The sequence below is a fragment of the Symphalangus syndactylus genome, chromosome X (assembly GCF_028878055.3).
Source record: "Symphalangus syndactylus isolate Jambi chromosome X, NHGRI_mSymSyn1-v2.1_pri, whole genome shotgun sequence".
NCBI classification, from domain to species: Eukaryota; Metazoa; Chordata; class Mammalia; order Primates; family Hylobatidae; genus Symphalangus; species Symphalangus syndactylus.
In genome coordinates this window covers 34,035,397-34,052,121 of record NC_072447.2, presented here as the reverse complement: position 1 = coordinate 34,052,121, position 16,725 = coordinate 34,035,397, and the positions used below count along the sequence as shown (strand labels likewise).

The 16,725-nt window shown below is 40.2% G+C and overlaps 2 protein-coding genes across 16 annotated transcripts in view; both read left to right on the top strand.

The window, feature by feature from the left end:
- The window catches only part of BCLAF3 (BCLAF1 and THRAP3 family member 3), a 77,444-nt gene that overhangs the window by 46,194 nt on the left and 14,525 nt on the right, over positions 1-16,725 (top strand). For 8 of the 15 annotated variants that reach the window (XR_010119691.1, XR_010119690.1, XM_063634988.1 and 5 more), the window contains 3 exons: positions 3,826-3,940; positions 5,457-5,546; positions 12,635-12,790. Coding sequence is in view for 10 of the 15 variants with exons in the window: in XM_063634988.1 (XP_063491058.1) it covers positions 3,826-3,940; positions 5,457-5,546; positions 12,635-12,790 (361 nt within the window). In the remaining 5 variants the exon portion in view is untranslated. Of the gene's footprint in view, positions 1-3,825; positions 3,941-4,725; positions 4,857-5,456; positions 5,547-12,634; positions 12,791-16,725 lie in introns of those variants that run through there. The other 7 variants (XR_010119692.1, XM_055267578.2, XM_063634985.1 and 4 more) reach the window with 4 other exon arrangements.
- On the top strand, positions 9,178-10,495 carry LOC129475494 (large ribosomal subunit protein uL3-like). Its single transcript, XM_055267580.2, is given in 3 exon segments — positions 9,178-9,301; positions 9,304-9,732; positions 9,735-10,495. Coding segments are annotated over 3 exon segments (1,206 nt in total). The 5' UTR covers positions 9,178-9,210; the 3' UTR covers positions 10,421-10,495.

Here is a 16,725-nt window from a genome sequence, read left to right as displayed (position 1 = left end):
GAGTTACTAAGTTTCCTACGATGTAAATGAGTTGTTTTGTTATAGAGATATGGAATGTGTTTGATAAAGTAGCTTAAAAATAGTATCAGTGGACTTGAAGAGGACATCAAACTGCCAAGAATTCTTTTATTTTTTATTTTTATTTTTTAACAAGGAGTTGGAACGACAGACTGTTGTTTTAGCTGGGCAGGTTACGGGAAAACATCAGTTTTTGTTCTTGCTATTGCAACAGTCATAATCTATACTGAAGTAGAGTGAACTTTATAAAGATATTATATTCATATAGTCAACAGATATTTATATATTGATTTCTTTGTTCTAGTTACTGTTCTAAAGACTGGGGATATAGTGAAAAACTATATACAAACCTTTGTCTTCATGTTACTTATAATTTAATGGTAGAAGAAAGAAAACAAATACATGTCAGTGGAGTGATAGGTGAAAATAAGGCAGAAGAGGAAATTTAATAGCAAAGAGTGACATGTGTGATATGGTTTTATTTAGTGTGGTCATGGAGTACACTTACGACTTTTGAAAAATGTAGCTGGGTTGTGAATTAAGTGAGGGTGTTAGCCATAGGGTTATTTGAGGGGATGGTATTTCAAGAGAGGGAACAGCAAAAGCAAAGACCTTCAGACAGGCGCATGCCTGCTTTTAGGGAATAGAAAGGGGGACAGTGGGGTTGTGACAGGGTAGTAAAGGGAGAGAGTAGATGAGGCCAATCACGAAGGGCATTGAAGAACTGAAGGACATGAAGACTTTATATTTTATTCTGGATGAAGTTAGAAAACATTTTGGGTTCTAACCAGAGAAGAGACATAATCTCACTTAAATTTTAAAAGGATCACTCTGGTTGCTGGGTGGAGAATGGACTGTAAGAGCTAGAGAAAAAAAGTATTTCCTTCTCAAGTAAAAAAAAAAAAAGATTAGAGGTAGGAAATCTACATGATAGGGTCGACATGGTAGAGTGGACACATCAGGGAACCAGGCTACTTAGATCTTCTTCCTCCCATATCCTCTGTATGTAGCATCTGCCTCATGATCCAAGATGGGTATTTGTGCTCTAGCCATCATGTCCTCATACTAGCCTTTCCTTTAAAGACTTCTTGAAATTTACACATGATAACTTGGCCAAAATTTTGTCCCATGGCCATGCCTAGCTGCAGAGCAGCTGGGAAATAGATTCTTTAATCTGAGCATTCATTTGCCTGGTCAAAAATCAAATATCAAAGGATTTAATTTTTGTATTGTGACAAAATATACATATCCTAAATTTACCATTTTAACCATTTTTAAGTGTAAAATTCATTGACATTGAGTATATTCACAATGTTGTACAATCATCACCACTGTCTACTTCCAGAACTTTTTCATCTTCACAAACAGAAACTCTGTTTCCATTGAACAATAACTCCTCATGCTCTCCTCCCTGTAGCCCCTGGTAACCTCTATTCTTTCTGTCTATATGAATTTGCCTATTGTGGGTATCTGATATAAGTAGAATCAGACAATATTTGTCCTTTTGTCTCTGGCTTCTTTCACTTAGCATAGTGTTTTCAGGGTCAATTCATGTTGTATCATGTGTCGGAATTTCATTCCTTTTTAAAAAAATTCATTCTCTTTTAAGGCTGAGTAATATTCCATTGTATGGCTGTACTACATTTTGTTTATCTGTGTTTCTGTTTGTGGACATTTGTATTGCTTTCACCCTTTGGCTATTGTAAATAGTGCTGTTATGAACATTGGTATTGTCATCTTTTTGGTTATAGCCATCCCAGTTAGTGTAAAGTGGTATCTCATTGTGGTTTTGATTTGCATTTCTCTAATGACTAATGACATTGAGCATCTTTCCATGTGCTTATTGGCCATTGGTATGTCTTTGGAGAAATTTCTATTCAAATCCTTTGCCCATTTTAAAATCACAGTCTTTTTATTGTTGAGGTGTAGGAGTTCTTTATATATTCTGGATACAGCTCCCTCATCAGATATATGCTTTGCAAAGAGAATTTTTAAAAATCCATTGCTTTGTTTGTAGAAGTAGTCATACGCACTAACGGTAATCATTTGGAAAAATATAATAAAGTATAAAATAAAAAATATAAGGCATTCCTAATTTTACCAGTCAGAGATGACCACTGTTAATATTTAGTACAGTTCTTGTATTTTATTTTTTCTGGGCGTGTATGTGTATATTTTAAATAATTGAAATTATCCTCAATATACAACTTTGCACTTGACTCTTTTGACCTACTGTCGTGAGCGTTTTGACAAAGCATAGGCCTTTTTAACATTTAAAAAAACCCGGAGTGTCTATTTCATGTCAGATTCTGGGATCAGAGCTGGGGCCACAAAATGAATCATCCTCAGTGCTTCCTCTGAAGGAATAGCAACTTGTTCCGTTAAACAGACAGGTACACCAGTAGTTACAAATATGGAGTGATAGGTGTTAAGACCCAAAAATGCTACATGTGCACATAGCAGGGAGTACCTAGTTCACCTCAGAAGGGTTTAGGAAACTCTTCCTTGAGGAGATAGAAATGGATCTATATCTTTAAGTTAATCTAAGTAGAAGGAAGTGGTCACGGAAGGAACTGCACATGCAAAGGTGTAGAAGCAGGAGAGATTGCTGTGTGCCAGGAACCACATGTACTTCAATATTCCCGGCTGGGCGCGGTGGCTCACGCCTGTAATCCCAGCACTTTGGGAGGCCAAGGTGGATGGATTACTTGAGGTTAGGAGTTCAAGACCAGCCTGGCCAACATGGTGAAACCCCGTCTCTACTAAAAATAAAAAAAATTAGCAGGGCGTGATGGCATGCGCCTGTAATCCCAGCTACTCGGGAGGCTGAGGCAGGAGAATCACTTGAACTCAGGAGGTGGAGGTTGCAATGAGCCGAGATTGTGCCACTGCACTCCAGCTTGGGCAACAGAGCAAGACTCTGTCTCAAAAACAAACAAACAAAAAATCCCAAAGCTCAGTGTGCCTGTTGGGGAGATTGGAGCAAGGTAGCAAGGGCCAGAGCAGAAAGGGCATTGGGGGTCACGATGAGGAGTGTGGAAGTTATCTTGCTGCCAGTGGGGAATCAATGGGAAAGACTGAAGGTGGGCCTGCAGAAGACACAGGAAGGGGCTGAGAAGCATTGTGGAGAGAGGCAGGATGTGACGCGGAGAGGAATCCCCAAGGGCTGTAGAAATGAGGCTTTGGAGATCAGAGGAAGAGCCCAGGGAAGGACCTCCCTCCCAGATAGGGCTGCCTGAGAACAGCCCTTTGTGGCCTCAGTACCTCATGATGACGGGAGAGAGGAGGCTGTCCTTCGCTGCTGTGGTCCTGCAGTATCAGAGGCCTCAGCTCTGCCAGTGAGGGGACCCTGAGCCAGTCATACACCTTGCCTCTGTTGAATGGTCTGGGTCATGAGCCATTGGTGCTTCCACCAGTAGGAGCTGTCAGCAAGAAGGGGAGGGGGGCAGTGCTGCGAAAGGTTCTAGAGCAGTAATTATCTTTCCTCAAAACACACATTTCACATATGGTTTCAGGGGGTTACGGCCCCCAGGAAGCCTGTCCTTAGACCCCAGATTGAGAACCTGGTTCAAGAAGTGTTTTTCCCCATTGCTAACCTCCAACTTAGATAAATAACATTTGTTGGAAAATGAGGGGTTTAGCCCTAATGACTATCATTTTTAATTTTAGTAGTGATAGATCATTGAGATTTCACTTGTGTGCTACTTTAATTGTTTCTGAAGGGGCTTTTTAAAATTATTGTTGTTTATTTGTTGGAAAAAAAGGTATACTAATAAAATATTCTTATTTTCTCTCTTTCCTTATTAGGGATGATAAGAATTCCAGTTTTTCAAAGGTAAAGAATATTCATACTGATGGATTCCAAAAACCTACACATTTTATAAAATCAAATTTTAGAAAATGTATTGAAAAACCTTACATGGTAAGATCGCAGTTCCAAAATTTTCATTTTTATGATTTCTTCTTCTCCAATACATCAAAATGTACAGGCATCACCAATATTTTTCACGTTTTTAACTGTTCATTAAGTATATGTTATAAGATTCCGTTGATGCTTAAAGTTATTATGACAGAAGAAATGGTCATTTCTTACTTGATTTAGTAGGATTTTATTGGATTCATTAAATAAAGCTAATAAATCTAGCTTTCTTAAGATTTTTTGGGGGGCCAGGTGCAGTGGTTCATGCTTGTAATCCTAGCACTTTAGGAGGCCAAGGCAGGAGGATTGCTTGAGCCCGGGAGTTCAAGACCTGCCTGGGCAACGTGGCTAGACCTCATCTCTACAAAAACATATAATAATAATAAAAGAAAAAAATTTAAGAAAGATTTTTTGGGAACAACTCTTAAGATCTCTTGGAACATATTTATTAAGGCATAATTCACATACCATAAAATTCACCAATTTGTGTATAATTGAATGATTTTTAGTAAATTAACCAAAGTGTGCAACCATCACCATAGTCCAGTTTTAGAATATTTTCATTACCCAATATGAGCCCTCATGCCTGTTTTGTTACTCCCCTTTGCCACCCCCAGCCAACACTAATCTACTTTCTGTCTGAAAGATTTGCCTTTTTATAGGGCAGCTCACAAAATGGCAGCTAGTTCCATAAGAACAGGCAAGTAATGGCGAGAAAGATGGAAGCCAGAGTCGGTAACCTAATTTCACAAGTAAAATCTCATTCTTTACCATATTCTTTTTGCAAGAAGCAAGTTCCTAGGCCCTGCCGACACTCGAAGGGAGGAATAATTGGTCGGATCACTGGGAGCCATGTCAGCAGTTGCCTAGTACAGTCCTCCCTCTGGCCAGACTCTACAGAAAGTGGAAATAATAGAAGGTGATAAGACTGTTGATTTTAGAAAAAGGAAACCATCTTGAGAATGGGCCCCATCTTTTCTGTCTCCACCAGAGGATTTAGGTTCTTCATAGTTGCAGACTTACTAATGTAGTTCTTTCTCTTATTTCTGGTACTTTTCTAGCCATGGCAAGAGCATCACCTCAGATTAGTTACCTGAGTCAGGAAAACCTGCCTCTTGCACTGTTGAGGATTTGTATTCTTCTTAGGCAGTAGGAACCCTTTAGCAACTCCTGATAGTAATGGGTTTATTTTTCTCCTAGGTGCCTGAATAAATGCTAGATATATCATTCATTTTCTCAAATTCACCCATTATGTTATACATGAGTATGTTTTACACTTGTTACAGGCGTAAATGATCCTGGCTTCTCACAAACTAGCATGGATCATGTTAGTCAAAGTTGAGGGTCAAGTTAGCATGGGTCAAGGAGGGGATGTGTATGTGCTCTACAGCTAAGCTCCCTGCTCCCTGCTTTGTGTTCTTAATCCTGTACATTTAAAATGTGTTTTCTAATGGTAAAACAAGCTTTTAAAATAAGCTTTAAAGTCTGTTAACCCACACTACTACTTTTTTTCATGCAGAATTATACTACGCAGAGAAAAGACATAATTACTCACAAACCATTTGAGGTTGAGGGAAACCACCGAAACACAAGAGTAAGACCTTTTAAGGTATTGAGTGTTGTTTTCCATTTAATTCCAGCTTTGGTTTTATGCTTTGGACATAATGTTTTAAGTGTTAGTAAATCAAGAGCTGTTTTGTAATATGCTTTCAAGTGGTAGCTATAAACTAGTATTTCTGGACATTTATAGTTAACTGTAATCAATTTATTGATGACCCCTTTCCTTAGGACTTGATTTTCAATTTTTTTCTTTTTTACCAGTAGAATCCTTTTCCAAATATTACATGGAAACACAAATACATAAAACAGATGCAGGTGGAGTGGCTCTAGGTGGGGAGACAGGCAAGGCTGCAGACCCTCCCTTTAAGCCAGCACCTTTACCTCTAAGATACACGTGCAGAGCTGTAGAGCTTTCTCCAAGATTCACAGATTGAAAAACCCTGCCATGGACACACAACCCTTAGAGGTGTTCTGGATCATCACAGGAAGATTCTGGTCCAGGTAGCTTTGTTAAAGCATATTTTATCACACTCTTAATTATTGGTACATCTATATCTGATATGAATGATAATTTTTAATCAACCAATATGTTTGATTATCCAGAACACCTCATCCCCTAAATATATGGAGTAAGAATTATAGTACAAGGTATTGTATTTCATTTTTTTTGAGATGGAGTCTCCCTCTGTCGCCCAGGCTGGAGTGCAGTGGTGCCATCCTGGCTCACTGTAACCTCGGCCTCCCGGGTTCAAGCTATTCTCCTGCCTCAGCCTCCCAAGTAGCTGGGAATACAGGCATGCGCCATCATGCGCGCCTAATTTTTGTATTTTTAGTAGAGACGGTTTCATCATGTTGGCCAGGCTGGTCTCGAATGCCTGACCTCAAGGATCACCCACGTTGGCCTTCCAAAGTGCTGGAATTACAGGCTTGAGCCACTGCACCTGGCCCAAGGTATTATATTTCTATCTCCTTGCTCACAAAAGTTGAGGTGCTTTTAAAATCAATTTTGACAGTTTCTTGCCTGTAATAGGTACTTTATTAATATTTTTCAGTCATACTGTCTCCCTCCCCTAAATAAAGGCAAGAATTTGAGCTTTTTGTGTTAAAGTGGCAGACAGGCTTGTTAGAGTAGGTAGCTCATTAGGAGGAAGTTAATATGAACAGAAAAGTAGTAGAAACTATCTAAAATTATGGACTAGAAGGTTAATTGAGTGATCTATTAATATTGGCTTCTTGAGAGAGAATTTATAGATGTTGAAAGATTTTATTCAATGAGAGTAACATAATTTGTAGGCATTGAATAGATTACATTTTTAGCCAATGGTTTATGTATCTAAGATTACATGTGTGACACGAAGTTTTTAAAAATAATTACGGCCATAGAATATATACATGTTTTATACCATCTTTTGATCTCTTGTGTAATGGGGCATCACATCAACTGAAAATGTGATGTCTGCATAACTTACAGACAATATAGATGGGCTTTCAGATCTAAGTGCTTACTACATGTTGTTCTCATTGGTCAGATATAGTTGATTATAGGATTTTTCTAAGAGCATCATAAGATTTATTTTCTGTTACCTTTTTTCCTTAAGGGAAGATACTTTAACATAAATTCATAGACAAATGTTTTCAAGATATATGTAATAACTTTACCTCTTGACCAATCATTTAAAGTTACATAATGTTACATGAATGCTTAGAAGTGTACAGTTCTTTGTAGTAAAATAGTGGGCAGAATTAATCCTTCATAAGAAAAGGAAATCTTTTGGCTGGGTACTGTAGCTCACACCTGTAATCCTAACACTTTGGGTTGCTGAGACGCATGGATCACTTGAGGTCAGGAGTTCGAGAAGAGCTTCGCAACATGGCAAAACCCCGTCTCTACAAAAAATACAAAAAAGCTGGGCATGGTGGCGTGCACCTGTAGTCCCAGCTACTCAGGAGGCTGAGGTGGGAAGATCGCTTCAGCCTGGGAGGCAGAGGCTGCAGTGAGCCGAGATTGTGCCACTGCCCTCAAGCCTGGGTGACACAGCGAACAGACCCTGTCCCCAAAGAAAAAAAAAAACAAGAAATATTTTCCTAAAATTTACTTTTTACATGAATTGGACTAGTTCAAAGCGACATAGTAATAACCTTAGAGGACATGTAGAAATGGACCGCATCAGTCTCAAGATTAGCTCTGATGTGTCAAGTTTGTGCAGATAGTCTTAACATTAGTGTCTCATTATAATTCTGTTTTTGTAAAATTATGTGCTTCATTATGTCTGACATACCCATTTTTGAAATAATTGTGAAAACAAGAATCTGCTTAGTTTTGTTAACTATTCCATTGTAACACATCATTTGCGCATTTGTTTTCCCAATATGGCTCATGATCTGTTTCCTGTTATTAAGTACTCTGAGGATGGAACTTAAATAAAATCAACCAAACACTAAATTTCAAAAAGAATAGAATCTATTTCTATGGGCAAGTCTTTGAAAATTATTACAGAACCTAAACATTGTACTTCTTCTATTTAGATGTCTATATATTAGGCCATAATTTTAAAGCCATAGTTCTATCTAGCATACATTTTGGCTTTCACTAAATTAGTAGCTTAATATTTTTGATGTTATGGGTCTTGCTGCAGCCAGTTCTTCCCTTTCACAACTTCGTAACCGTCTCCTTGTTAAAAAGCAACAGCAGCTCCAGCAACAACTCACCTGTCTTAAGACCCAATCTCTTTTCCTCCTGGCATTGCTTTAGTTGCTGGTTAATCTGAACTTTATTATCAAAGAGGAAACAAATAGTGTTTAAAGAGGGTTGTTATTTAATGCAGCCATTGTCGTGTTTGTAAACAATTTTATTGACTTCTTTAGAGGTTAATAGTGTATTCAATCTTATAATAGTTTATTTAGGAGTTATTATTGTTTAGCTCTTCATGTTGAGAAAATCTTGACTCATATCTTGCCAGTCATGATGGCTCACGCCTGTAAACCCAGCACTTTGGGAGGCTGAGGCGGGCAGATCACTTGAGGTCAGGAGTTCGAGACCAGCCTGGCCAACATAGTGAAACCCTGTCTCTACTAAAAATACAAAAATTAGCTGGGCGTGATGGCATGTACCTGTAGTCCCAGCTACTCTGGAGGCTGAGGCAGGAGAATCGCTTGAACTCAGGAGGCGGAGATTGCAGTGAGCCCAGATTGCACTACTGTACTTCAGCCTGGGTGACAGAGTGAAACTCTATCTCAAAAAAAAAAAAAATCTTGACTCATATCTGTAAAGATGTATAAATATTTTATTCAGATCCTAACTTTCTGTAAACGAAATGTGCTTTTGTTTGCTTTTGTAATTTTAGCTTCTGTTTTCAGCCTTAATCATTTACAAATAGTAAACTCTTTCCCTGAAACATTCTAAAAGGGCCACTATTAGTTTCATCCCATTTGATTGGACCCTGGTCATGTAGTAGTTGGAATGTGACTCAGGGATGTTTTTTATGAAAAGCAAAGAAAGAATTTGATTTAAAGACAAAACTCTTCCCATGTAACTTTGTGATGAAACATTTACATGTAACTAGGTTGTCTTTTCCTTTTTACTTGAGAAAATTGAGAAGATGAGAACAAATTAGCAGATAATAAAATTTATATATCAATCTTCTAAGTAAAATTCTCATTTTATTAAAAAAAAAAAAAAAGAACACGCTCTACCGGCGGGATTTGATGGCGTGATGTCTCACAGAAAGTTCTCCGCTGCCAGACATGGGTCCCTTGGCTTCCTGCCTCAGAAGCGCAGCAGCAGGCATCGTGGGAAGGTGAAGAGCTTCCCAAGGATGACCCGTCCAAGCTGGTCCACCTCACGGCCTTCTTGGGATACAAGGCTGGCATGACTCACATCGTGCGGGAAGTCGACAGGCCAGGATCCAAGGTGAACAAGAAGGAGGTGGTGGAGGCTGTGACCATTGTGGGGACGCCACCCATGGTGGTTGTGGGCATTGTGGGCTACGTGGAAACCCCTCGAGGCCTCCGGACCTTCAAGACCGTCTTCGCTGAGCACATCAGTGATGAATGCAAGAGGCGTTTCTATAAGAATTGGCATAAATCTAAGGAGAAGGCCTTTACCAAGTACTGCAAGAAATGGCAGGATGAGGATGGCAAGAAGCAGCTGGAGAAGGACTTCAGCAGCATGAAGAAGTACTGCCAAGTCATCCGTGTCATTGCCCACACCCAGATGCGCCTGCTTCCTCTGCGCCAGAACAGGCCCACCTGATGGAGATCCAGGTGAATGGAGGCACCATGGCCGAGAAGCTGGACTGGGCCCGTGAGAGGCTCGAGCAGCAGGTACCTGTGAACCAAGTGTTTGGGGAGGATGAGATGATCGACGTCATCGGGGTGACCAAGGGCAAAGGCTACAAAGGGGTCACCAGTCGTTGGCACACCAAGAAGCTGCCCCGCAAGACCCACCGAGGCCTGCGCAAGGTGGCCTGTATTGGGGCACGGCATCCTGCTCGTGTAGCCTTCTCTGTGGCACGTGCTGGGCAGAAAGGCTACCATCACTGCACTGAGATCAACAAGAAGATCTGTAAGATTGGCCAGGGCTACCTTATCAAGGACGGCAAGTTGATCGAGAACAATGCCTCCACTGACTATGACCTGTCTGGCAAGAGCATCAACCCTCTGGGTGGCTTTGTCCCCTATGGTGAAGTGACCAATGACTTTGTCAAGCTGAAAGGCTGTGTGGTGGGAACCAAGAAACGGGTGCTCACCCTCCGCAAGTCCTTGCTGGTGCAGACGAAGCGGTGGGCTCTGGAGAAGATTGACCTTAAGTTCATTGACACCACCTCCAAGTTTGGCCATGGCCGCTTCCAGACCATGGAGGAGAAGAAAGCATTCATGGGACCAGTCAAGAAAGACCGAATTGCAAAGGAAGAAGGAGCTTAATGCCAGGAACAGATTTTGCAGTTGGTGGGATCTCAATAAAAGTTATTTTGCACTGAAAAAAAAAAAAAAGAACACATTTGGGAATAAATTTAGTATGCAGTGGCTGCTATTTTAAAGATACAGAATTGATACTTTTATTCTGACCCTTGTACCTGCCTAATAAATGAACACTGGTTGAGTTCTTAGCTCTTGAGTGGTAAGGCAAATGGAAGAATAAGACTTCCTGCTTGGGCCATTCAAACTAAATGCTCTTTTGTGATTTTCAAGCATGGAGAGCCTTTTTCCAGGATCTTGGTAGACTCCTATTGGCAAAATCAGAAGGAGTAGCTATGTCTCCAGTGCTCAGACCCAGCATCTCTACTAATTGTCAGCCCCTGAAGGAAAAGAGGTGGATCTGTTTAGTCTTTGTACCTTGCATATAATATTAGTTATGAATTTTGTTAAACAAGCTCAGAACAGTTTTATAGTTTACTATGCCTGAGAGAGGACGCTGGGTCCCCAAAGTCTTTCATTCTCTACCATATCTCTCTCTACTTCTTGGAATTAGATCTTCCAATATTCAAGTTATGCTGAACTGGTCTTGTTAAAAGTTTTGTTCAGCCCAGGATTTTTCTTCATATGGCTTCATGTTTATTTTCTATAGGAGAATTTAATTGAATGATTTTGGGGGAGAAATCCCTTTCATAGTCAAGAGCTTAATGCAGCTTCTTCCAGTAAGTTGGCAAGTAGCTAAGTTTTTAAGATTTAGCAGGGCAGAGATAGACTCCATCTATGAACCTTTGTGCCACTGCTCCCATCTGTTTTAGATTATTCTAGGAGGATGCTTGGAAATGCAGGCAGACACGAGCAGTGTGTGATATGGGGGAGTGAGGGAGGGAGACTTGGAGAATTGTTTGGGAAGGTTTGGAGAGGATTGGTTCACGACTGACAAAACTGAGGACTGTTTTCCTCTTCCACCCCCAGCAGTAAATTAACAAGGGACCATTTCTCTTACCAACCACATGGGAAACACACAAATATTTGTTGTCCTCTTATGTCTAATTTAATGCTGGACAGTGTATGCAGGCTAGGAAGTGTTCTTTTTAAGTAAAGAAAGATTTGTTTGAAGGTATTAACAGGAATAAAGTTAAAAGAGTTTTTGATTCTTAAATAGATATTGATACTTAATATCTTTCCCCCTCATTGGGGTTTGATACATTTCACTATTAATCAGAAGAATAATTTTAGTTCATTAGAGGTTCTGAACATTTTATTTTGTTAGCATGATGAATTTCAAGAATTAATTTCAAATTCTTTTTTTATTTTTTGTAGAGACAGGGTCTCACTCTGTTGCCCAGGCTGGTCTTGAACTCCTGGCCTCAAGCAGTCCTCCCACCTCAGTCTCCCAAAGTGCTGGGATTTAGGTGTGAGCCACTGTGCCCGCCCTCAAATTCTTTTAACTTAACAGTTTTAAAAATTTGGTTTGATGTAGTTTTGTTTTGTTTTTTTGAGACAGGGTCTCGCTCTGTCATCCAGACTGGAGCGTGGTGTCACAATCACAGCTTACTGCAGCCTCTACCTCCAAGACTCAAGCTATCTCCCACCTCAGCCTCCTGAGTAGCTGGGACTACAGGCATGAGCCACCATGCCCAGCTAAGAATAAAAATTAAAAATATATATATTGATATATAAAATGAGCTAGGAAGCCAGCTTGAGAGAAACATACTTTCTCACCATCATTAACTCTTTCTGTTTTAACATCTATAAGGCCTAGAATCCAGGACAGCTCCAAGTACCAGACAGTTTTTCATCTGTTTTTGGTTTTGTTTTGTTTGAGACAGGGTGTCACTCTGCCACCCAGGCTGGAGCGCAGTGGCGCTCTTTTGTGCTTTTCAAGCATAGAGAACAGTGGCTCGCCGCAACCTCCGCCTCCCAGGTTCAAGCAATTCTCCTGCCTTAGCCTCCTGAGTAGCTGGGATTACAGGTGTCTGCCACCACGCCTGGCTAATTTTTGTATTTTTAGTAGAGATGGGGTTTCACCGTGTTTGTTGGCCAGGCTGGTCTTGAACTCCTGACCTCAGGCGATCAGCTTGAGGAGTTCCGCCTCGGTCTCCCAAAGTGCTGGGATTACAGGCGTGAGCTACCGCACCCAGCCACCCACTCATCTGTTTACTAATAAAGTAAACTTGGAAGATGTAGTTTTAACATTTAATTCCTTTTTTTTTTCCTTCACAGAGCAACTTTAGAGGTGGCAGATGCCAGCCCAATTATAAATCAGGCCTGGTACAGAAGAGCTTGTACATTCAGGCTAAGTATCAGCGTTTACGGTTCACTGGCCCAAGGGGATTTATCACTCATAAATTCAGAGAAAGATTAATGAGAAAAAAGAAGGTTAGTTGAATTAAAATGATTTAAAAATGTTTAGTGACTTTTAAACTCCTAGATTATCTATGTTCATTAGATAAATTGGTTTTTCATTTAATTTTAAGAAACAACATGGGTTTTTAAATGTTCTTGTTGTATGATAGTTGAATAAGATCTTCAGGGGGTAATGGTAATATAGTTGTGAGACTGTGTAATCTTAAAATGCTTTTAGGCATTATGCCTTGAATACTTTGCATATGTTAGCTGTTTGAACTTTTGACTTTAGAATTTCTGTTGTATGGTTAATCTTTGAAAGGGAAACTCAGGTAAAGGCTTTTAATTGATGTATTTTAGTCTTATACAAAATGAATTATCTGAGTGCCAAAAATATATTGAATATATACAAAGGGTGTGTAATTGCAAAATACACTAACTCTTTTCCCCATTCATATTTTTTTTGTTGTGGTAAAATATGTATAATATAAAATTTGCCATTTTAACCATTTTTAAGTAGCATTAAGTACATACAGTTCAGCGACACTAATTTCATTCACAGTGCTGTGCAATCATCACCATTATATGCTCTTTTGCAATTTATGTTTTTAATTGACAAGTAAAAATTATATATATTTATGGTGTTCAACATGATGTTTTGATATATGTATACATTATGGAATGGCTAAATCAAGCTATTTAAAATACCCATTACCTCACGTACTTATTTTTTTGTGTTGAGAACACTTAAAATCTACTCTGTTAGCAATTTTCAAGTGTACAATATATTGTAATTAACTGTAGTCACCATGATGTATAATACATCTTTTGAACGTATTCCTCCTGTGTAACTGAAATTTTGTGTTGATGCTTTGACCAACTTCTTTCCAATCCCTGCAGCTCTGGTAACCACCATTTTACTCTGTAAGTTTGACTTTTTTTTTAGATTCCACGTATAGGTGAGATTATGTGTTATTTGTCTTTGTGTACCCGGCTTATTTCATTTAACATAATATCCTTCAGATTAATCCATGTTGTCATAAATGACAGGATTTCCTTCTTTTTAAGGCTGAATGGTATTCCATTATATATATATATATACATTTTCTTTATCCATTCAGCCGTTGATAGATACTGAGGTTGATTCCATTATGCTAATGCTTAATGTTTTTATTCCTAACTCCCCAAGCTTGTTAATAACTCTTTTTTTACTTTTTTAAGTTTTTAATTTTTTGAGACAGAGTTTTGCTCTTATTCTCCAGGCCAGAGTGCAATGGCACCATCTCAGCTCAGTGCAACCTCCGCCTCCTGGGTTCAAGTGATTCTCCTGCCTCAGCCTCCCAAGTAGCTGGGATTACAGGCGCCTGCCACTACGCCCGACTTATTTTTGTATTTTTAGTAGAGACGGGGTTTGTCCATGTTGGCCAGGCTGGTCTCGAGCTCCTGACCTCAGATAGATCTACCCTCCTCGGCCTCCCAAAGTGCTAGGATTACAGGCGTGAGCTACCATGCCCGGCCGATAACTCTTAATGTTAATAAAAAGTTTCTTTACTTGGTAATTGGAATTGCATACTCTTTTAGTTGTAGATCGATTTTGTTTGAATTAACCATGTTAGTATTTGAAAATTCAGCATAAGGCCAGGAGTGGTGGCTCACGCCTGTAGTCCCAGCACTTTGGGAGGCCGAGGAGAGAGGATCGCTTGAGCCCAGGAGTTCAAGACCAGCCTGGGCAACATAGCAAGACCCCACCTCTACAAAAAAAATTTTTAAAAATAATAAACTGGGCATGGTGGTATGTGCCTGTAGTCCCAGCTACTTGGAAGGCTGAGGTGGAAGGACCACTTGAGCCTAGGAGGTCAGGGCTGCAGTGAGCCATGATCACGCAACTGCACTCCAGCCTGGGTGACAGAGTGAGACCTATAAAAAAAGAAGAAAGAAAAGAAAGAAAGAAAGAAAATGCAGCATAAATATGCCATAAAATTAACTTCTACAAAATAATTATATTTTAAATGAGAATTGCTGGGCATAGTGGTGGTACATGCCTGTAGTCCCAACTACTTGGGAGGCTGAGACAGGAGGATTGCTTGAGCCCAGGAGTTCAATGCCAGCCTGGGCAACATAGCAAGACCCCCAACTATTAAAAAAAAAAGAACAGGAAGAGAAAAAAACGAAATGAGAACAGTAGCATTATATCAGTAAGTGAGGCATGTTTGTCAATTCGTAGGCTCATTTTTGTTCATAATTTTAGGCTAATATTTTCTTCTGAGAAATGTATGTATCTCTGGTATTGCTATTGAATAGCCCAACTGTGGTTTTATAACTTTTATAATCATAAATGTTTTCTTTTTTTTTTTTTTTTTTTTTTTGAGACAGAGTCTCGCTCTGTCGCCCGGGCTGGAGTGCAGTGGCGCAATCTCGGCTCACTGCAAGCTCCGCCTCCCGGGTTCACGCCATTCTCCTGCCTCAGCCTCCGAGTAGCTGGGACTACAGGCGCCCGCCACCGCGCCCGGCTAATTTTTTGTATTTTTTAGTAGAGACGGGGTTTCACCGTGGTCTCGATCTCCTGACCTCGTGATCCGCCTGCCTCAGCCTCCCAAAGTGCTGGGATTACAAGCGTGAGCCACCGCGCCCGGCCAATGTTTTCTTAAATACTTACACTTATGAAGCCTTTACACTGAGCTTGCTTAATGATTTTAGTAAATCTTAACACTTTTCAAAAGATGGATGAGTAGAATGAAGTTGGCAACTTATTTTTTTATGTTTTAGAATTAAATAGAATATCTTATGTCACACACATACACCCCCAGTTTTAACTGAGTACCTTAGAAGATTTCTAATTTCACCATGTATGTCACTCATGGTTTTAGGAAAGCCATCTCTTTCTTTCTTTCTTTCTTTCTTTCTTTATTTATTTATTTATTTATTTTAGAGATGAAGTTTTACTCTTGTTGCCCAGGCTGGAGTGCAATGGCACCATCTCGGCTCACTGCAACCTCCGCCTCCTGGGTTCCAGTGATTCTCCTGCCTCAGCCTCCTGAGTAGCTGGAATTATAGGCACCTGCCACCACGCCCAGCTAATTTTTGTATTTTTAGTAGAGGCGAGGTTTCACCATGTCGGCCAGGTTGGTCTCGAACTCCTGACCTCATGTGATCCACCAGCCTCGGCCTCCCAAAGTGCTGGCATTACAGATGTAAGCCACCGCGCCCGGCCCCATCTCTTTTTTTAAAAAGTGTCAATGGAATCATTTTCCCATCTCGTATATCTCCCCACCGTCAGGCTGTGCCAGGGCTTAGCTAGAGATGCTGCTTCTCTTCCTGCTTTGTGTGGCAAGTTTCTTTGCAGCAGACCTTTCAGATATTTGTTCCCAGTCACAGATGGCAGCCTGACTGTTTTCAGGGAAGCTAGTCATTGATTTTCACTCAAGGAAAATGGCTGAGGCAGGCCTTCTCTTCAGTCGCAAGGTTGGGTTTCTGGTACATGGTGTCTGTTTGTCTTCTGTTAGCTCTGTGCTAAACTTGGAGTTTTAGCTTAACTCTATTTTTGCTCCATCTTTTCCAGTGACTTGGGGCTGCTGGGTGCTTACCTGACTGTCTGCTTCAGCTTATAGTTTCTATATATCATGAATCTTGCTCCATTTTTTTATTCTTTTGTTTGCCTCAGTTTGCCCAATTCCTGCTGACCACCCTATTCTTCCAGACTACATTGCTCACCAGCCCCGCTTCACAGCAAATAGAAATCAGAAATCAGGCCTTCATCATAGGACATAATAAGTATATCCTAGAAGAAGCCACAGCCTGCTATGGGTCTCCAATCTTTAGGCCTAGGCTTTTTGTATCATCTAAAGTGTAGCAGTTATAGTTAGGGTTCAGCGCTGGTCACAGCCTCACCTTCCTGTTGCCCTTCACTGCCATCTGGCTGCATTAGCAGTGTCTCAACACACTGGATTTTTTTTTAATTAGTGTCTACT